Source organism: Somniosus microcephalus, chromosome 16 (genome assembly GCF_052327205.1).
Source record: "Somniosus microcephalus isolate GS21.2 chromosome 16, FLI_Smic_1.0, whole genome shotgun sequence".
Lineage (NCBI taxonomy): Eukaryota > Metazoa > Chordata > Chondrichthyes > Squaliformes > Somniosidae > Somniosus > Somniosus microcephalus.
Window position 1 is genome coordinate 101,947,343 of NC_141002.1, and position 21,762 is coordinate 101,969,104.

At 47.2% G+C, this 21,762-nt stretch overlaps 1 protein-coding gene across 3 annotated transcripts in view; it reads left to right on the forward strand.

The window, feature by feature from the left end:
- Positions 1–21,762, forward strand: part of scyl2 (SCY1 like pseudokinase 2) — a 93,524-nt gene that overhangs the window by 15,166 nt on the left and 56,596 nt on the right. For 2 of the 3 annotated variants that reach the window (XM_086009592.1, XM_086009591.1), the window contains exons 2-4: positions 6,876–7,073; positions 10,930–11,087; positions 11,201–11,345. In XM_086009592.1, coding sequence (XP_085865718.1) covers positions 6,897–7,073; positions 10,930–11,087; positions 11,201–11,345 — 480 coding nt within the window. In that variant the 5' untranslated portion in view covers positions 6,876–6,896. Of the gene's footprint in view, positions 1–5,990; positions 6,756–6,875; positions 7,074–10,929; positions 11,088–11,200; positions 11,346–21,762 lie in introns of those variants that run through there. The other variant, XM_086009593.1, reaches the window with a different exon arrangement.

Genomic DNA, 21,762 nt, shown 5'->3' on the forward strand with positions numbered 1-21,762 from the left:
TTACTCATCTACAGAATGTTGTGTTAAATGGATGGTGGAAGATGCTTAATTAAGTACAGTACTGCCAGTTGAGGAGACACACAGTACGTCGGAGGCAGTAGCGCTAAGAACAACCTCTTCCAAATAGGACAAAGCAGTGAGTGAGTAATATAAGCACAAATAAGGTGAATTGCCTGGGCTTGGAGAGCTGGTTTGCCAGGAATCAGAGATTGAACCGGACGCACGGGCTGTGCTTTAGATTGTGCAGTATGAAAACACAGGAGCACAGCATGGAGTGGTTTCCCAGGAATGGTTACCCGGGCTGCTTTACGGATCCTTGGGCACAATCAGCCCAAGCAAGCATTCTGCGCGTGACGGTTTAGACGTTGGCTTTGGAGAGTGTCCAGTAGGCCCTGAACCCGCTTTCACCCGAGATGCCTACTTTCCAGCAGCTACGACCGGATAGGAAGCAGGATCAGGAGAGCACTGTCAGTAATAGCAACAGAAAAACGCTGGAAAACCTCAGCAGGCCAGGCAACATCCGTGGAGAGAGAAACAGAGTTAACGTTTCGGGTCGAAACCCTTCTTCAGAACTGAGGAAAAAAAAGCAGGAAATGAAACAGATTAAAAGGCCAGTTTGGGGGCTGGGAAATGGGGGAGGGGATGAAAGAACAAAAGGGGAGGTCTGGGAGGTGAAGAGACATTAAGAGATATTCAAGGTGAGACGAGATGGTAATAGGACAGGTGAAGAGACAAAAGACAGCTCTAGATTAGCTGTGAAATGCGCTGGCAGAGTGAGAGACAGCTGCCATGTGGGAGAGAGAAAAAGAAGTCACAAACCAAAGGTGTGGATAAAAAATATAATAGGGGCCGAGGTTGTGATCTGAAATTGTTGAACTCGATATTGAGTCCGGAAGGCTGTAAAGTGCCTAATCGGAAGATGAGGTGCTGTTCCTCGAGCTTACGCTGAGCTTCCGTGGAACAATGCAAGAGGCCAAGGATGGTGAGGTCTGAGTGGGAATGGGGCGGTGAATTAAAGTGACAGGCGACCGGAAGCTCCGGGTCACCCTTACGGACTGAACGGAGGTGTTCCGCAAAGCGGTCACCCAATCTGCGTTTGGTCTCCCCATTGTAGAGGAGACCGCACCGTGAGCAGCGAATACCGTATACTAGATTGCAAGATCTGTCAGTAGGTGTGAGATGATGCACTTTGTTTAAAGAAAAGTAACAGCAGTCATTGATGTAAGAAAAAGGAGACTTACCATCAAGTAACTTTAAAGTAAGCTTTAAGTAACTTATAAACACACTATATACACGAGAGGTCTTTACCATGCCTCTGGTAGAAGCCTCTTACAATACTGAACAGACCAGTATTTATACCAGTCCAACAGGAAGTGACATGACAGGAAGTGAGGTATGTACATAGTTCATAGTTCACAGGAAGTGATGACATAACTTCCCGGAAGTTATCATTTTTATCACATTCTTCCCTCCTGCAGGATTAGGAGGCTGTGGTCTACCTTTTGGTCCGCAGCCGCCGAACAAGGAAGAGTCGCACCCGTTTGGATTCCCGTCGTAGAGGGTCGCTGGTCCGCTTACATGCGGTTGGCCATTGGTCAGAGTCGGTGTGGCCTGGATTGCCCTGTGAAGAGTCGGGGAGATCATGGCTTGGAGTACGAGCCCCAATAGGTTCAAATTCGGACTGCCTCTGTTCAGAGGGAGGTGCAGAGCTGGTCTGTGGCGGATCAGTACTTTCATGCGCGGTACTGGGAGGGTCGCAACCTTGAGCACGGGGTTCTACCGGCACCAAGCTAGTTGGTGTCCGATCAGGATCCTGGAGAGGGGTACCCGATAGGTCCCAAGAGTTTCCTGGTGAAATGCCATCACCCGATGTCCCACTAGGTCCTGGTGGGCAGGGAGCCAGATCCCGTAATGATACGGTAGATTCTCGGCCGTCGGAATATCGTATGTTTGCATAGGTGGGGTTGGCATCGGTTAGTTCGACCTCATCTACAAGAGGGTCATTTTTAGACGTCCGAACGTATCTTCGGAGTAATACAGGTCCAGGAGTAGTTAGCCATGACAGGAGTGATGTCCCATGAGATGAGCGACGCTGGAATCCAAAGAACCGCTCATGAGGTGTAGTATTTGTGGCTGTAGAAAGCAGGGACCGTATAGAGTGCAATGCATCCGGAAGCACTGTTTCCCATTGCTGGTCTGGTAGGCCCCGAGATCTTAAAGCGAGACGTACGGAATTCCAGATGATACCGTTATACCTCTCTACCTGCCCATTTCCGATGGGATGGTATGGTGTTGTTTTGCTTGTAGCAATTCCCCGTTCTGAGAGGTAGTCCTCGAGTTCCCTTGACATAAAGGATGGACCCCGATCGGAGTGAATATAAGCCGGCATGCCACAGAGAGAAAATACCTGCTCAAGGCAGCAGATTACTGTGGACGCCAGCATATTGGAGCAGGGGAAGGAAAACGTGAATATTCGTCGATCATGGTGAGCAAATATGTGTTCCGAGTTGAAGAGGGCACTGGGCCCTTAAAATCGATGCTAAGTCGTTGCATCGGTTGGGTTGCATGTATGAGTATACCATCTGAGGGGCGGAAGAACTGAGGTTTTAATTCCGCACAAAGCCGGCATTCTGAGCATATTTTCTTTACATCTCCAGTGGAAAAAGGGAGATTCCGTGATCGTACGAAATGTAGCATGCGCGTAACGCCAGGATGACACAAACCATTGTGGACATCCATGAGAGTGGAGGATGACATAGTGGAGCAGAATGCCCGTGTGAGGGTGTCCGGGACCACATTCTCCTTGCCAGGCCGATAGAGAATGGTATAACCAAAAGAGGCCAGTTCCATCCTCCAAAGTTGTATTTTATTATTCTTAATTTTGGTTCGTTCGATTATCGAGCATGAAGGCGACTGATCGTTGGTCCGTGATCAATGTAACGTGCTGGCGAGCTAGAAAATGGTTCCACTTCCGTACTGCCTCTATGATGGCTGTGGCTTCTTTCTCAACCAGAGGATAATGTAGCTCGGCACCTTGTAAGGTCCTGGACATAAATGCTACAGGACGACCTTCCTGATTCAGAGTAGCCGAGATCGCCACCTCCGAGGCATCACATTCAACCACGAAAGGGAGATTCTCATCAATGGAGTGAAGAGCCGCTTTCTCCAACTGTTTTTTGAGAAGGTTAAAGGCTGCAACAGCCGCTGTTCCCAGTGGAAATGATCTAGCATGCAGCAAGGGTTGGATTTTGTCCGAAAAATGAGGAATCCATTTAGCGTAGTATGCAAACAGACCGAGAGCCCGACGTAAAGAAGCCGGATTCTTAGGTGACGGGAGCTCTTGGAGCGGGCGAAGTCTTTCTGGGTCTGGCTTAATGATACCATTGCCTACGCAGTAGCCAAGGATGTTGATGGTCGGTTGCGACTCAACAGATTTGGATTCATTCAGGGTCAAATTACGGCGATGGAGGGCATCCCGAAATTTTTGGAGGTTGGAGTCGTGTTCCTGTTGATCGTGACCTGCAATGGTAATGTTATCAAGATAGGGAAAAGTGCCCCTTAGGTTTTCCTGCTTAACCAGGCCATCCATTGCCCGTTGAAAGACAGCCACTCCATTAGTAACCCCGAATGGGAGGCGACGAAATTGGTACAGCCGTCCATTAGCCTCAAAGGCTGTGTACTGCTTATCTGAGACCTTCAAGGGTAACTGATGATAGGCACTTTTTAAATCGTAAGTTGAGAACACTTTGTATTCGGCCAGTTTATTAACCATATCATCAATGCGTGGCAATGGGTAGGCGTCCAAGTCAGTATATTGATTGATGGTTTGCAAATAATCGATGCATAGTCGCTGTTTGTGAGGTTTTAGAGGGTTCTTGACAATGACGACTTGAGCCCGCCAGGGCGACGAACATGGTTCAATGATATCCTCTGCTAGAAGTCGAGAGATTTCAGCCGCAATAAAAGATTGGTCTTCCTGATTAAAGCGCCGCGATTTCGTTATTATCGGTTGGCATTGAGGCGGAATACTGGCAAATAATGAGGGTTCATCAAGTGAAGCTGCTGATAATGCACAAAATGGTAATTTAGACGGTATATTAGAAATAGTAAGTCCGGGTTTGGATCCACCAAACTCAATGGTGAGTTTCTTATGCTGTTTTTGGAAGTCCAGCCCTAAGAGGAGATCACTACACAAGTCCTTGAGCACCGAAAGTCAGGTGGAGGGATACATACGGCCATGAAGTGTCATATCAACAACAGAAAAGCCGGAGATTCTGGTATTAAGTGATGACTGGGCCATCGCAATTGCCTGGTCCGATGGGAAGACATGTAGTTTCAATTTCGCAACAATCTGTTCCTTAATGAAACTATCAGTACTTCCTGAGTCAATTAAGGCATCTAAGGGATGCCCTTTAATTGAAATTTTTGTGGCTGCATGAGACAGGTTCTGTGGGCAAGCAGCTGTAATTGGTGTCGTTGCACAGAGAGTGGCTAAAACTCTCGGTGTGCTTCTTCGGGAGAGAGCTCGAGAGGAAGCTTGATAGGTCCTAGCTGGAGCATCTTGATAGGCCCTAATTGGGGCAGTTCGGTAGGCCTTAGCTGGATTGGCCCTCGTAGAGGCCCTGGATAGGCAAACTTTAGCAAAGTGTCCTTTTTTCCCCACAATAACTGCAGATTGCATTGCGAGCAGGTTTTCCTAGGGTGAAAAGCATCTCCACAAAAGCAGCATTCCTTCCTAGATTGCCAGGAGGCTGCTAAAGTGGGGTCGTCCTCCTCTTCTTCATCAGAATTATCAGAATTAGATTCCCCCATGATAGGGTTCACCGGAGACCGCTTGAATTGTCTGGTTGCAGCTACAGCAGCAGATCGAGATCTGGGCAGCTGATAGAGGTCTGCATTTCTCTTTGCCAAATCCAGTGAACAAGCTAGGTCAAAAGCTTTTTGTAGCTCAAGTGTTTTACTTTCTAGTAGACGCTGGCGTATAAATGGAGAGGCAATCCCGCAGATGAAAGCATCACGAATCATTTCTTGGCGGTACAGCTCAGCTGAGGCTGCCTGAAAGTTACAATCTACGCTGAGCCTGCGAAGTTCTTGCAGGAATTCGTCAATTGATTCCCCTGGCCCTTGTCGGGCTGTGGCCAGTAGATGTCTAGCATAGACCTCATTTGGGGTCTTCGCATACAGTTTCTTAAGTGCCCGAATCACCTCTTCGTAATTATCCCAGTCATCAACATATTCGAACACTTTTGGGGTCACATAATTGACAAGTATCTTCAATTTAGCAGGAGCATCCACTTTACATTCATCCAGAAAATTCTCAAAAGTACGATACCAATGCTTCCATACCCTGCCAGCTGCTGGTGTATTCGGGTCCAAGTCCAGACGAATAGGTCTAAGGATTTTCTCCATGATGGGTGGTTCCCTGGATCCTTAACTTCCGAGTTTGTCTGAAGGTCTAGTATTTGTCAGTGTAAATTTAAGTTACTTAAATTGATGTAAGAAAAAGGAGACTTACCATCAAGTAACTTTAAAGTAAGCTTTAAGTAACTTATAAACACACTATATACACAAGAGAGGTCTTTACCATGCCTCTGGTAGAAGCCTCTTATAATACTGAACAGACCAGTATTTATACCAGTCCAACAGGAAGTGACATGACAGGAAGTGCGGTATGTACACAGTTCATAGTTCACAGGAAGTGATGACATAACTTCCCAGAAGTTATCATTTTTATCACAGTCATTATGCTCTGAATGGGAATGAATGTTGCAACTTGCATTTATACAGCGCCTTTAACGTAGTAAAACGTCTCGAGGCGCTTCACAAGATCTTAATCGAACAAAATTTGACACAACGCTACATGAGATGTTAGGACAGGTGACCAAAAGCTCGGTCAAAGAGGTAGGTTTTAAGGAGGGTCTCGAAGGGGGAGAGAGGTGTGGAGAGGTTTGGGGGGGAATTCCAGAGCCTGGGGCCTAGGCGGCTGAAGGCACGGCCGCCAATGGTAGCGCGATTAAAATTTCAGCCAATGCTTTTTATTTAAAAAGGCCAATAACTCAAATAGTCAAACCAACTCGGAATTTATATCACCTTTAAGTAAAAAAGTCTGTCCGAATAAATGTTCTGGATTCCTAAAAAGTGATACTTGTTTGATTTTGTTGTTGTTGCAGTGTTACCTTTAATTATATTGAATTTCAAATTTAAAGCAGAAATAAGTAAAAACAGTATAGATTATTTTTTTTTTAGTCGTCAGACAGGACCCTTTTGAGCGAATGAATAATCCCAGGGCACAGTGTTGTAGTGGCTGTGGTACTGGCCTCGAAATCCAAGGGGTGGCGAGTCCAAATCTCACCAGGGCAAGCTGTGAAACTGAATTCAATAAATCTAGTAATCTGTAGGCTGGCACCAGAAGGGAATGACAACTGCCTGAAGGGCGGTGGAAACAGATTCAAGAGTAACTTCCAAAAGGGAATATTAAATGAGAGATTTTCAGGGCTCTGGGGAAAGGGCAGGGTAGTGGGCCTAATTGGATAGCTCTTTCAAAGAGAGGGCACAGGCATGATGGGCCCCTGTGCTCTTAAGATTCTATGAAAGCTGCCAGATTATCGCAAAAACCCAACTTGGGGGATTAATTGCCTTCAGGGAAGGGAACTTGCCACCGGTACCTGGTCTGGCCGACTACGCAGCCGAACAAGTCACTGAGTTGTAAAACAATCCCTGAAGGAAGTTCACCAGACCCTTCTCGGAGCAGCCAGGTAATGGCATTAAATGCAGCAATGCCGGTGGCAACCACAGCCCTCGAACTAAGGAAAAAATGTGGAGGTTATTTTTCTTTTGCTGATTGCCTGTTCTTCCCCCCCCACCTCTTGCTGCAGGTAACCCGTACATCTGAAACCATGGAGTCGATGCTTCATAAACTGAAGAGCACTGTTACCAAGGTAACCGCGGATGTTACCAGTGCAGTGATGGGAAACCCTGTTACAAGGGAGTTCGAAGTTGGACGCCACGTAGCTAGTGGTGGGCCAGGAATGGCCTGGAAGGTCTTTCATGGCGTAAAGAAGTCGACCAAGCAGGTAACATTTTTTGTAACGTTTTCTTCAAACTGGAATTTAAATTTTTTAGCTGAATGAGGTGTCAAACCGAGCTGGATAATTTCTTTAATGAAAGGAAACTTCTGTTTTGCTGTGGTGCAAATGAAGTCAGTCTCCATTGGCTTAAGAGTCACTGAGGTAGACCTCGACTTTGCACGCTAGTGTAAAACGGGCGATGGTGAGTCAGTCGGCAGCCCGCTTAACATCTCAGTAACTTCAAATGGAAATAAAAATGGGGAGAGATGTGAAACAGGCTGCCAACTCACAGTCGCCTGTTTCACACTATCGCACAAAATTAGGAGCAGCCCCAGCGCGTCTGAAAATGATTTTTAAATTTGTTGTTGAGTGGGTAATTAATTGTCTTTCTGCAAAGTATGGCAGCGAGGCTTAACGTAGTTAATCTTGCTCACTCACAGAGCTAGGGTATGTTCAAGCTACAGGAAACTTTGTGATATCCGGCACCAACGGGACCGGCGTGTTGCCGATCTATCAAAACTGCCGGACATACAAAGTTAATGTTGAAGCATACGGAGATTTTCATCTCCGTATCTGACAACAAACACTGTTGCTTAGCAACAGCTTCTAAAGAGTCGGCTGCAGCTGCAAGCGTCTCTAGCTGAAGCTGTTGCTATAGCTACAGACCTTGCAGTGCCTGACTGGGGAAAAAAAAGCAACGAGAACTAAAAAAACTTATAGAAAACGGCTCCTGAATTTTGCCGTTAGATCAAGTATTCCGGACATACAACCTCCAGATAAACCAAAGTTTCCTGTAGATTGAAAAAGCTTCCTTTTGACATGACCATTCCACAACAGAACTGTTGAAAAAATGTAAGCTTGCCAATATAACGTGAGTTTATGGGACTAATTGTTCAGCTGAAGCACTTGAAGGCCTTGGTAAGGCTAAAAAAAAAAGACAGACTTGCATTTCTCCAGCACCTATCACAGCCTCAGGACCTCCCAAAGCGCTTTACAGCCAATGAAGTACTTTTGAAGTGTAGTCACTGTTGTAATGTAGTTAATGCAGCAGCCAATTTGCTTCATAACCACGATGCTGTGTCTTCCGATATATTCATTAACAAAAAAAAACTACCCAAGAGTAAACCTTGTTGCTGGAAGATGCTCTGGGTAAGCATTCCAGCAATTAATTGAACTTTAAAGATCTTACCAAGGCCAAAGTAAAGGGATTGGACTCTTTAAGACGGCACCGAGGCCCCGTCTGCCCTTTCAAGTGGACGTAAAAGATCCCATGGCACTATTTTGAAGAAGAGCAGGGGAGTTCTCCCTGGTGTCCTGACCAATATTTACCCCACAATCGACACCAAAAAGCCAGTTTATCTGGTCGTTATCACATTGCTGTTTGTGGGAGCTTGCCGTGTGCAAATTTGCTGCCGCGTTTACAACAGCGACTGCACTTCAAAAGCACTCCATTGGCTGTGAAGTGCTTTGAGACTTCCTGAGGTCATGAAAGGCGCTATAGGAATACAAGTCTTTTTTCAAATATTTATCCAATACCTTTTTAAATGATGCTATAGTCTCTGCCTCGACAGGCACTTGTGGTAAAGCATTCCATTTCTAATAACCCTCTTGTATGCAAAAAATCTTCGAACTTCCCCCTTTTTGATAAACCTCAGTTTGGTGCCTCTTGTTATCAATTTGCCAAGTCTCAAATAGAACCATAGAAACATAGAAGATAGGAGCAGGAGTAGGCCATTCAGCCCCTCGAGCCTGCTCCGCCATTCATAGAAACATGGAAGATAGGAGCAGGAGTCGGCCATTCGGCCCCTCGAGCCTGCTCCGCCATTCAATGAGATCATGGCTGATCATCCAAATTCAGTACCCTGTCCCTGCTTTCTCCCCATATCCCTTGATCCCTTTAGCCTTAAGAAATATATCTAACTCCTTCTTGAATATATTTAATGAATTGGCCTCTACTGCCCTCTGTGGTAGAGAATTCCACAGGTTCACCACTCTCTGGGTGAAGAAATTCCTCCTCATCTCTGTCCTAAATGGCATACCCTTTATCCTTAGACTGTGACCCCTGGTTCTGGATTCCCGACCATCGGGAACATCCTTCCTGCATCTAGTCTGTCCAGTCCTGTTAGAATTTTATAAGTTTCAATGAGATCCCCTCTCATTCTTCTAAACTCTAGCGAATATAAGCCTTGCTTTTATATTCAGTGCCCTTAAAATTGTGTGCTTTTAGGTTACAGTTGCTTTTAGTTGTGTTCATCCTTCCCTGACTATCTCTTTTAGTGAAGTTCTAACCTTTTCTCTCTGCCTATCTGGGGGGTTGGGACGGAGGTTATTGTGTGCATGGGTCACGCTGTTCGTTTTGTTTCTGTTTTCAAGATCTTCAGAATTAAAACTGGTTAATTGGGACTCCCCGTTGGGAATTTAATCATCTGCATTAAGCAGAGCCCGTGGGAATTAATTAGTGCCTCAGAGGATGTCCTCATTAGTCGTGCTCTAAGCATGACCACCTTCAGCACACAAAAGGAAAAATCGTTGCCTTGTGGTATTGGTTCATTGTTGTTACATTGCTACCCTGGTTATAACATGACTGATGGTTTAGGTCCCAAGATTTCCTGTCACATATTAGCACATCAAAAGATCTCTAAACCACCCAGTAGCAATGCTGTCGCTGAGAGTCTACTTCTGAAGTCGCTGCTGAACAAAATGATGAGAAGCATGCAGTTTCAAACTCTTCCTCACGGCTACAACAACTTGTATCTAGTGCCTTTAATGTAGTAAAATGTCCCAAGGTGCTTCACGGGAGCGTTATCAGACAAAATTTGACACCGAGCCACGTAATGGCAGATAGCAAGGCATGTGACCAAAGGCTTGGTCAAAGAGGTAGGTTTTAAGGAGCGTCTTAAAGGAGGAGAGAGAGGTTTAGGTTCTGACCACATATCTGAGGCATAACTAAGACCGCCTAATTCCACTTGCATAACTTCGCCCGTCTCGACCCCTGCCTTAGCTCATCTGCTGCTGAAACCCTCATCCATGCCTTTGTTACCTCTAGACTTGACTATTCCAACGCACTCCTGGCTGGCCTCCCACATTCCACCCTATGTAAACTTAAGGTCATCCAAAACTCGGCTGCCCGTGTCCTAACTTGCACCAAGTCCCATTCGCCCATCACCTCTGTGCTCGCTGACCTTCATTGGCTCCTGGTTGAGCAACGCCTCAGTTTCAAAATTCTCATCCTTGTTTTCAAATTCCTCCATGGCCACGCCCCCTCCCTATCACTGTAATCCCCTTCAGCCCCCCAAGATATCTGTGCTCCTCAGATTCTGCCCTCTTGAGCATCCCTGATTATAATTGGTCAACCATTGGTGGCCGTGCCTTCTTTTGCCTGGGCCCTAAGTTCTGGAATTCCCTCCCTAAACCTTTCCCCCTCTCTACCTCTGTTTCCTCCTTTAAGATGCTCCTTAAAACTTACCTCTTTGACCAAGCTTTTGGTCATCTGCTCTAATTTCTTCTTATGTGGCTCGGTGTCATTTTTTGTCTTATAACACTCCTGTGAAGAGCCTTGGAACGTTTTACTGCGTTAAAGGCGCTATATAATTAAATGTTGTTGTTGTTGTGGCATTCCAGAGCTTAGGGCCCCATCAGTTGAAGGCATAGCCGCCAATGGTGGAGCGAAGGAAATCGTGGATGTGCAAGGATCCGAAATTGGATGAGCGCCAAGATCTCGGAGGGTTGTAGGGGGATAAATCTCAATTCAGAACACCAAGATGTGCTCATAGAATCAATCTTGCAGCACAGAAAGATGCTGTAGTATTTCAACTCTTTAACGTCGATCGAGGCTTATTCATCTCTTTTTTTCTTGTTTCAGGAAGTGGCTGTATTTGTTTTTGACAAAAAGCTAGTTGAGAAGTACCAAAAATTTGACAAGGACCACATTATTGATTCACTCAAAAAAGGCGTGCAGCAGTTAACCAGACTGAGACACCCACGCCTGCTAACTGTGCAACATCCGTTGGAGGAGTCCAGGTAACGGGCTTCCGATACATGTATTGCTTACTTTTCATGACCATCGGTGAAGGTTAACTTGTTTATTAAACTGATATATCTTTGTGGATAAACCGTCTAACTGTTCTTTACAGAGACTGTTTAGCCTTTTGCACGGAGCCCGTCTTTGCAAGTTTAGCCAACGTCCTTGGTTGCTACGACCACCTACCTTCTCCTGTGCCTGTGGAAATTAAAGGACACAAGCTTTACGATGTCGAAGTCAAATATGGTTTGCTGCAGGTGAATTGCTGGTCCATTTATTAGATATTCAGATCGGTGTGGTGATTGATGCATGTGCTGCATGCCTCTCGCAGTCCACTGTCTTAGGTGAACTTTGTCGGCTTTACACTGTGCAAATGGTTGGAGTCCCATAGTTTTAAAAGAAAAAAGCAAGAGGTCCCACAATACAATCTCCGTGGAGTAAAACTTGATATTGCTCAACTCCTTACTTCCCTTTCACTGTGGTGGCCACTTGCAGGTCAGTTATGGAACAGTGATCATCAGTCGTTTGGACTGTGCCAGCTTATGGTTAGAGAGAGAATTTGAATTTATATAGCACCTTATCAATTCCTCACATCCCAAAGCATTTCATAGCCAATGAATGACTTTTAAAGTGCATTCATTGTTGTTCGGTGGGCAAATGTTACAGCCAATTTGCACAGGGAGATCCCACAAAGAGCAAATCAGTTACATAGAATCTACAGCACAGAAACAGGCCATTCGGCCCAACTGGCCTGTGCTGGTGTTTATGCTCCACACGAGCCTCCTCCCACCATACTTCATCTCACCCTGTCAACGTATTTTATTCCTTTTTCCTTTATGTACTTACCTAGCTTCCCCTTGAATGATGAGTGAATTTTTTTTGGCGTGTTGGTTAAGGGAGGAATGTTGACCAGGACACTGGGAGAACTCTCCTGCTCCTTTTCAAATCGCACCGGGGAACCTTTTACGTCCAGCAGAGCAGGCAGACCGGGCTTCGGTTTAATGTCTCATTCGCAGGGCGGCTACTCGATACCGCACTCGTGTATCAGTCTAGATTGTGCGCTCACGTCTCTGGACTGGGGACTTGAACCCACGCCCTTCTTGCTCAGGAGCGAGAGTGCTACTACCCACCGAGCCAAGGCTGACACCATAGGGGAATGTTAACTAATGGTAATCCACACAGCTTTTGCTTAATGAAAAGGTGTAATGTGTGAACAGAACAATTGTTAAATTGTACAGGAAACTCTCTTTTTACCGGCACCTAAATAACCGGAAATCTCTCTTAACCGGCAAAATTCAGGAGTAGGTTCAGGTAAGTTTTACTTCATATTAGTGGCCGTGTAACCGGGGTTTCTGGATCTGTGGCCGTGTAACCGGGGTTCCTGCACCTGTTGCCATGCAACAGGGACGCCTGGATCGGTGGCCGTGTAACCGGGGTTCCTGCACCTGTTGCCATGCAGCAGGGACGCCTGGATCGGTGGCCGTGTAACCGGGGTTCCTGCACCTGTTGCCATGCAGCAGGGACGCCTGGATCGGTGGCCGTGTAACCGGGGTTCCTGCACCTGTTGCCATGCAGCAGGGACGCCTGGATCTGTGGCCGTGTAACCGGGGTTCCTGCACCTGTTGCCATGCAACAGGGACGCCTGGATCTGTGGCCGTGTACGGGGCTCTCGTACCTTAGTAAGTATACCTCTCTGTAATCTGGACTTTTTGATCAACCGGCACATAAGAACATAAGAAATAGGAGCAGGAGTAGGCCAATCGGCCCCTCGAGCCTGCTCCACCATTCAATAAGATCATGGCTGATCTGATCCTAACCTCAAATCTTCTATCACTCTGCATCCCACCCGAACCCATGTGATCTCCCGGGAGAGGCGAAAAACCAGATAAAGACCCAATGGCCAATTTGGGAGAAAAAAATCTGGGAAATTCCTCTCCGACCCATCTAGGCGATCGAAATTCTTCCAGGAGATCACTGTCCCTATATTTTTTACAGTACTTACCTTCTGTAAAGGCGATCTCCACCCCAGCCAGGAACAGGAATAAAACCATCTCCTGAAATCTAACACAGAATTAGAACACAGTAGGAGCAGAACAAGGCTACACGGCCCCTGGGCCCACTCCACTACCCACAGGGCCATGACCATTCCGAACCTAGACTCATGTCCAATTTCCTGCCCGCTCCCCGTAACCCTTAATTCCCTTTACTTCTAGGTAACTATCTATTTCTGTTTTAAATTTATTTAATGATGTAGCTTCCACAGCTTTCTGGGGCAGCAAATTCCACAAACCTACCACCCTCTGAGTGAAGAAGTTTCTCCTCATCTCAGTTTTGAAAGAGCAGCCCCTTATTTTAAGATTATGCCCCCTAGTTCTAGTTTCACCCATCATTGGGAACATCCTCACCGCATCCACCCGATCAAGCCCCCTCACAATCTTATATGTTTCAATAAGATCGCCTCTCATTCTTCTGAACTCCAATGAGTAGAGTCCCAATCTACTCAACCTCTCCTCATATGACTACCCCCTCATCCCCGGGATTAACCGAGTGAACCTTCTTTGTACTGACTCGAGAGCAAGTATGTCTTCGACGCCGGTCCCGTCGGTGCCGGATAAAAAAGGGTTTCCTGTAACACCTCATCCAATGATCTGACTGAGATGTAACGCCTGTATGATGTTTCAGTCTGTAAGTGCCACCTATCCAGTGTTACTATGCTCCGATGTAATCAGTCTAGACAGTAGAATTAAATGCAAATAATAGTCTGAAGAGAAAAGGCAAGAATCATCGAATCATACATCGCAGAAGTAGGCCATTCAGCCCATTGTGCCTGTGCCGGCTCTTTGAAAGAGCTCTCCAATTAGTCCCAATCCCCTGCTCTTTCCCCATAAACCTGCAATTTTTTCCATCCAATTCCCTTTTGAAAGTTATTATTGAATCTGCTTCCACCTTTCAGGCAGTGCATTCCAGATCATCATAACTCACTACGTAATAAAAGTTCTCCTCTCCCCCTCTGGTTCTTTGCCAAATATCTTATATCTGTGTCCTCTGGCTACCAAAGAAGGAAGACTAAAGGATAGATCGATAGTTCATAGAATCATGGAAATTTACGGCCGAGAAGGAGGCCATTCGACCCATTGTTTCTGCACCAGCCGAAAAAGAGCTAACCAGCCAAATCCTACTTTTTAGCTCTTGGTCCGTAGCCTTTTAGGTTACGGCACTTCAAGTGCATATCCAAAGACTTTTTAAATGTGGTGAGGGTTTCTGCTCTACCACCCTTTCAGGCAATGAGTTTCAGACCCCCACCACCCTCTGGGTGAAAGAATTTCTCTTCAATTCCCCTCTAATCCTTCTACCAATTACTTTAAATCTATGCCCCCTGGTTATTGGCCTCTGCTAAGGAAAATAGGTCCTTCCTATCCACTCTATTTAGGCCCCTCATAATTTTATACACCTCATTAAGTCTCCCCTCAGCCTTCTCTGTTCCAAAGAAAACAACCCCAGCCTCTCCAATCTTTCCTCATAGCTAAAATTCTCCAGTCTTGGCAACATCCAAGTAAATCGACTCTCTACCCTCTCTAGTGCAATCACATCTTTCCTTTAATGTGGTGACCAGTACTCTAGCTGTAGCCTAACTCGTGTCTTATACATTTCGAGCATAACCTCCCTGCTCTTATATTCTATGCCTCGGCTAATAAAGGCATGTATTCCGCATGCCTTCTTAACCACCTTATCTACCTGTCTTGCTACCTTCAGGGATCTGTGGACATGCGCTCCAAGGTCTCTCTGTACCTCTACACTTCTCAGTATCCTACCATTTATTGTGTATTCCCTTGCCTTGTTAGCTCTCCTCAAATGCATTACCTCACACTTCTCCAGATTGAATTCCATTTGCTACTTTTCTGCCCACCTGACCAGTCCATTGATATCTTCCTGCAGTCTACAGCTTTCTTCCTTGTTGATTGTTTTTTTTTTATATATAGCTCTTTCTCCCATTGCTTTGTGTCTCTGTTACCAGTTCTAATCTATATAATAATAATCAACTTTATTGTCATTGTTTGTGCACAAGTGCAGTACAACGAAATGTAGGCTTGCGGCTCCCGAGAGTGTACATTTAGATTAAGACATTTAAACATTCAACATTCATTTGGCTTGTAATACATTAACATAAACATAACCATAGTAAAGTGCATTGGCAGATGTGCAGGCTTTAGAGTTTATTTGTGGAGTTCAGTAGGATGACAGCCCTGGGAAAGAAGCTGTTCCTAAATCTGGTCGTTCGGGTGCGAATGCATCTGTAGCGTCTCCCAGATGGCAGGGGGGCGAACAGACTGTGGCTGGGGTGGGTAGGGTCTTTGATGATGGTCAGTGACCTCCGTAAACAGCGTTTCTGGTAGATGTTCTCTATGGTCGGTAGCCGGGTGCCGGTAATGCGTTGGGCAGTTTTGACTACCCGCTGCAGGGCTTTCTGGTCATAGGAGCTACAGCTGCCATACCATACTGTGATACAGTTCGTCAGGATGCTCTCTATTGTGCAGCGGTAAAAGTTAGAGAGGATCAGGGGTGACAGGTTACATCCCTTCAGCCTCCTTAGGAAATATAGGCGCTGTTGGGCCTTCTTCACCAAAGAGGAGGTATTGAGGGACCAGGAGAGGTCTTCCGTGATGTGGACTCCGAGGAACTTAAAGCTGTCCACCCTTTCCACCACAGCCCCATGGATGTGGATGGGGGTGTGACTTCCGCCTTTAGACTTCCTGAAGTCCACAATGATTTCCTTGGTTTTCTTGATGTTAAGGGCCAGGTTTTTATCAGCGCACCACTTCACGAGATGCTGGACCTCCTCCCTGTAGGCTGACTCATCGTTGTTGGTGATCTGGCCTACCACCGTGGTATCATCCGCAAACTTGATGATGGTGTTGGAACCATGAACAGCCACACAGTGATGTCCCCATTGATTGCTAAATTTTGTTTTGAGAGTGAGTACAAGATGCTCCCGTGCTGGGTTCTGTCCTGGCACTCATGTTATTCAATGTTTACACCAGTGACCTACCCAAAATAGAGTCCCGCAAGTTCGTATACGCTGATGACATTGCCTTGGCCATGCAAAACATGAATCTGTCCATCACCGAAGAGACCCTGACCAGTGATTTACTGAGGATGGAGGCCTACTTCCGCCGATGGCAACTTTGGTCAAACCCGCAAAAGACCGTCACCTCGACATTTCACCTCAACATCCATCAAGTAAACCAAGCTTTGAAAGTCTCCTTTTGCGGCGCAGAGGTAAACCATTCCAAAAAAAACTCCTATTTAGGAGTCACGCTTGATCGCATCCTGTCATTTTGACAACATCTCCAGAATCTTGGGAAGAAACTAAAGAGTAGGGTCAACTTGATCCAGGAACTGGCCGGATCCACATGGGGAACAGACGCTCAAACCCTCCGTACGGCAACACTCGCCCCGGTGTACTCTACAGCGGAGTACTGCTCTCTGGCATGGCTATCGAGTCCGCATGTCAAATCCGTGATATCCAGCTGAATTCTACTTTGAGAATTATCACCGGTACGCTTTTATCGACACCAACACCTTGGCTGCCCGTGCTTGCAAACATCGCACCACCACACCTACGCCGCGAATATGCAGTCTCCAGAGAATACAACCGCTACACCAGCAAAGACAGGCCGATCCAGGCCGACTTGAACAACCTACCCCCAACCCGTCTCAAATCTAGAAGGCCATTTTGGACCGTCGCCGAAGCCCTTCAGCGATCTCCCCTCAGCCTTGATGGCCGATGGCGAAATGCTTGGAAGAACTGCGACATACGGAATGGATTCCTTATAGAGGACCCCACAGTACAACCTGAAGGATCAAGCCTTCCTCGCAAACCGTGGACAACCATCAACCGCCTCAGAACCAGTCATGGTCCATAGATGGAAGATTAAAGCATCTCCATCATGTGACTTTAGAGCTCCTAATCAGACCCTGGAGCACATCATGGAGCACTGCCCTCAGAGGAAATTCGCAGGCAGCTTACAAGATATCCCATGCTGTTACACAGGAAGCTTTGACCTGGATATCCAACTTAGATATTGACATTTGATTTGTTTTGCTACTACCATACGGAAGAAGAAGCAGCTCCTGTGCTTGCAAAACAAAAGGTGCAGCCAGTCTGCCTTTAAAAACCAACACTGGACTGAGCTACAGATGCCATGGAGGGAAACCAGCCACTGATTATTAAATATCCGTAAAAGTCAATCGGAAACAGACAGCAATCAGCTTGAAGGGAAAGCGTTCAAGATGAAAAACCCGGGTCTTGATTTAGTGGAAAGAGAGGCGATTCAGAACTGACTGCCAGCTTGGGGGGGGAAAAAAGGAACAAACTTGCGTTCATACGGCACTTATCACCTCTCTGGGAAACATCCCAAAGTGCTTGACGATTAATTACTTCGGATTCCAGTCGCTGTTATATAGACAGATGTAGCAGCTGTTTTGTGTGCAGCAAGATCCCACACACAGCATTTGAGGTGAATGACCAGTTGAATTTTCTTACATTACAACAGTGACTACACTTCAAAAGTACTTCATTGGCTGTAACGCACTTTGGGACGTCTGGTGGTCGTGAAAGGCGCTATGCAAATGCAAGTCTTTCTTTTGAATTGTTATATTTTTTTGATGTAAAAACAGAAAATGCTGGAAATATCATCAGGCCATCGACCTGAAATGTTAACTCTGTTTCTCTCTCCTCAGATGCTGCCTGACCTGCTGAGTATTTCCAGCATTTTCTGTTTTTATTTCAGATTTCCAGCATCCGCAGTATTTTGCTTTTGTATATTTTTTTGATGGTTAGTTGAGAGTGGCATGTTAGTCAGGACACTGGGAGAAAACTCTGCTGTTTTCGACGAGCATGGAATCGTCCGAATTGCCAAAATGGATAAACTTGCTTTAACGTTTCATCCTAGATCATGTGGTCACGTCCTGAAAGGAGACCCAGGTGGACAGCTCGCTTCGACTGATCAACGCTTGCATGCTCTGCTTAGTGCAGATCAAATGCTGCTCACAATATATAAAAAAAACCACAGCAGTAACCTAAGGGATATAAAGAGAGGTTTATAACCGAGGGAATAAGATAAGAAGAAACAAAAAGCAATAGCTGAATCAACCCAACACTTCCCAGTCCACAAGTTGCTTTTAAAAGTTAATTAGGTTGTTGCTTGATGAAGAGGAATATTAAAACGTAATGCAGCATGAGCAGGAGAGTGGGATTAGTAACCTCGCACGCCCTTCCTGCTGAATGTGAACTGAGAATTAAATAAAAAGACATCTCCTGGATTACCATGCGGATGTGACTCCGTTTGTGCAACAGCATTGCACGCACGGTTTGTTCCATTAGCCATTGCTTCTAACTCAGATAATTTAATTTACCTCTTGCCGGCTTTGTTGAAAATTGGTCAGCAGCAGGCATGAAAATACATATTAAAAGTGTTAAGTCTGCGTGCTCTTCCTGCCATCTTTCCCATTAGAAATTTCCACATCCACGTTTATATGTAAACTCGTCACGCTGTAATTACATCCTCCCCACAGTGGAGGCGCTGCAGTGCCATCACTGGCAGGAGGGTGCCATTACAGCATGGCCAGTTTCCTCACGAATCTGTAAAAATAACAACTAAAAATGTCTGCGCGCCCTGATCCAATCACCCCCTTGGATATCCTGAGCCGGATTGCCTGGGCCTGATTGCCCTGACCGGACTTTCCGAGTTGCCAGGCCGCATTGCCGGATATCATGTGGCTCACAGGCAGTGCTTTGGTCACCCCTGTGTGACGGCCAAACCTTCCCTGTTGTCTGTGATTTGAAGCAAAGAAATCGGCCACTGTAGCCTTCAATCTACTGTAGGAGCATTTGAAGTAAATAAACGGTGTGTCACATCTTTGCGAAGAGTAGCATGGCTGTATTATATATGAAACTGTTCAGAGCAGCATTTGTAATATATCTGGGGATTTTTATCTTAAAATTAATGGTGAAGATAACATTTAAAGCCGTGTTTTGGTGCTTCAGATGGGCATTAAAGATCCCATGGCACTAAAAGAAAGACTTGCATTTATATAGCGCCTTTCATGACCTCAGGACTTCACAAAGCACTTTACACTCAATGAAGCACAGGAAACTCTTGTGGTAAACCACTTTTATCGTTACACTATAGTTATCACTGTTGTATTGTTATCACCGTTATCACTGTTGTATCACGATACGAGGTCGCCTCTTGTCGCGCTGTTATACCTGGGCTGACCACCTCCGACTCCGCCCATGGCTCCACCTACCTGCCAGGTATAAAGGTAGTCGACTGGCTGGTATTCCTCCTTGTTGGACCCGATCACCCACGAGGGTGGGCTCTGTTATTTAGTCAATAAAAACCTTTAGTTACGTTCCTAACTCGTCGCCTTTTATTGGACGAATTGATAGGTATATCAATTTTATTGACTAAATTTTAAAGATGTCTACTACTGGCCAGCCAGAAGCCCTCCCAGAAGCACAGCCACAGCAGCTTTCAGACACCGGGCTACGCCAGCCACACCAGCCGGCTTGGCTGCAAGCCCTCAAACCACCGTACCTGGATCTAAACCCACAGGCAGCAAACTCAGCCCTCAACTTCAAACACTGGCTGGACTGCTTCGAATCCTACCTGGAAGAATCCGGCGTCCCGCAGAGATCCAAACTAAGACTTCTGAACGCCCAAGCGAGCCCGAGAGTATACGCACTCATCCAGGACACGACTACATACGAGGCCGCTATCAACCTACTGAAACAGCAGTACCGCAGCCCGGTAAATTACATGTACACCAGGCACCTCCTAAGATCCCGCCCGCAACAGCCAGGAGAGTCTGTAGCTGAATTTTTACGGGCGCTAAGAGCACTCGGCAGGAACTGTGACTTTAAAGCGGTGACGGCTGTTGAAAATACGGAAGATAATATCCGCGATGCCTTTGTGAAAGGCCTACGGTCCGACTACTCACGGCAAAGACTGCTTGAAGCTAAAGACCTCGACCTGGACAAAGCTGAAGCCCTCGCTCTCTCCCTGGAGGTGGCCCATCAGGACCAGGAGGCGTTTTCCAGGTACTGCTCGCGACCCTGGGACTCGGGCCCGACCCCTACCGCAATACCCTTCGCAGCGCCGCCCCCGGGACCTACCTCAGCGTCGGCGTCCCGGGCCCGCCACCCCCGGTACCGGCTCCGACATCGGGCACCTGCGATCGGGCCGCCGGCTGCTTCTTTTGCGGCCAGGAGAAGCACCCGAGGTCGCGCTGCCCAGCCAGGAACTCTACCTGCGCAACCTGCAGGAAGAAAGGCCACTTCTCCAAGGCCTGCAGGAGCAGATCTTCAGAGGCCAGCAGTGCCTCATGCGAACTGTGGGGGCGGCCATCTTCTTTCACGGCAACTGAGGCCAGCATCCCCACACGTGAGTCATGGGGGCGGCCATCTTTGATCAAGGCAACCGACCCCAATAGTGCCTCATGTGAGTTATGGGGGCAGCCATCTTCTCCGCCATTTTGTCCTACCTCGTGGGAGACGCCATTTTACCCACCACGCCCGACTGCCACCGGGCCCCCGGACCCGACGACCGCCTCGCCCGCAGACGACAACGACTCGCTTACCTACACACTAGCCTCCGTCACTCTGGATCAAGCCCGCCCACACCACCTGTCCAAGTCGATGATGGACATCAAAGTAAACGGCCACGCCACGACCTGCCTGTTCGACAGCGGAAGCACGGAGAGCTTCATCCACCCAGACACGGTGAGCCACTACTCCCTCCCTGTCCTGCCAACGCGCAACCGAATCTCGATGGCATCGAGGTCCCACGCCACGGACATTAGCGGCTACTGTGCTGTGACCTTGTCGGTTAAGGGTACAGAGTATAAAAATTTTAAACTCGTCCTCCCCCAGCTGTGCGCTGCCGTCCTACTAGGGCTGGACTTCCAATCCCACCTCCAAAGTGTAACCCTAGCATACGGTGGACCCCTCCCCCCACTCACAGTCGACAACCAGCGAAGGTTAAACCGCCCACCGCGTAACACCTGCAGCCTATCCACCCTCAAGGTGCCGCCACCTTCCCTGTTCGCTAACCTCACCCCCGACTGCAAACCCGTCGCTACCAAGAGCAGGCGGTACAGCGCTGGGGACAGAGCTTTCATTAGCTCTGAGGTGCAGCGTCTCCTGAAGGAGGGAATCATCGAGGGGAGCAACAGCCCCTGGCGTGCCCAGGTCGTGGTCGTTAAGACCGGCGATAAAAATCGCCTGGTCATCGACTACAGCCAGACCATAAACAGATACACCCAGCTGGACGCATACCCCCTTCCCCGCATATCTGACATGGTCAATCAGATTGCACAATACCGCGTATTCTCGACCATCGACCTTAAGTCGGCCTACCACCAACTCCCTATCCACCCCGAGGACCGCCAGTACACCGCCTTCGAGGCGAATGGGCACCTATACCACTTCCTTAGGGTCCCGTTCGGTGTCACCAACGGGGTCTCGGTCTTCCAAAGGGAGATGGACCGGATGGTTGACCAGAACGGACTGCAGGCCACATTCCCCTACCTAGATAACGTCACCATCTGCGGCCGCGACCGGCAGGACCACGACGTGAATCTGGAGAAATTCCTCCGTACAGCCCAACGGCT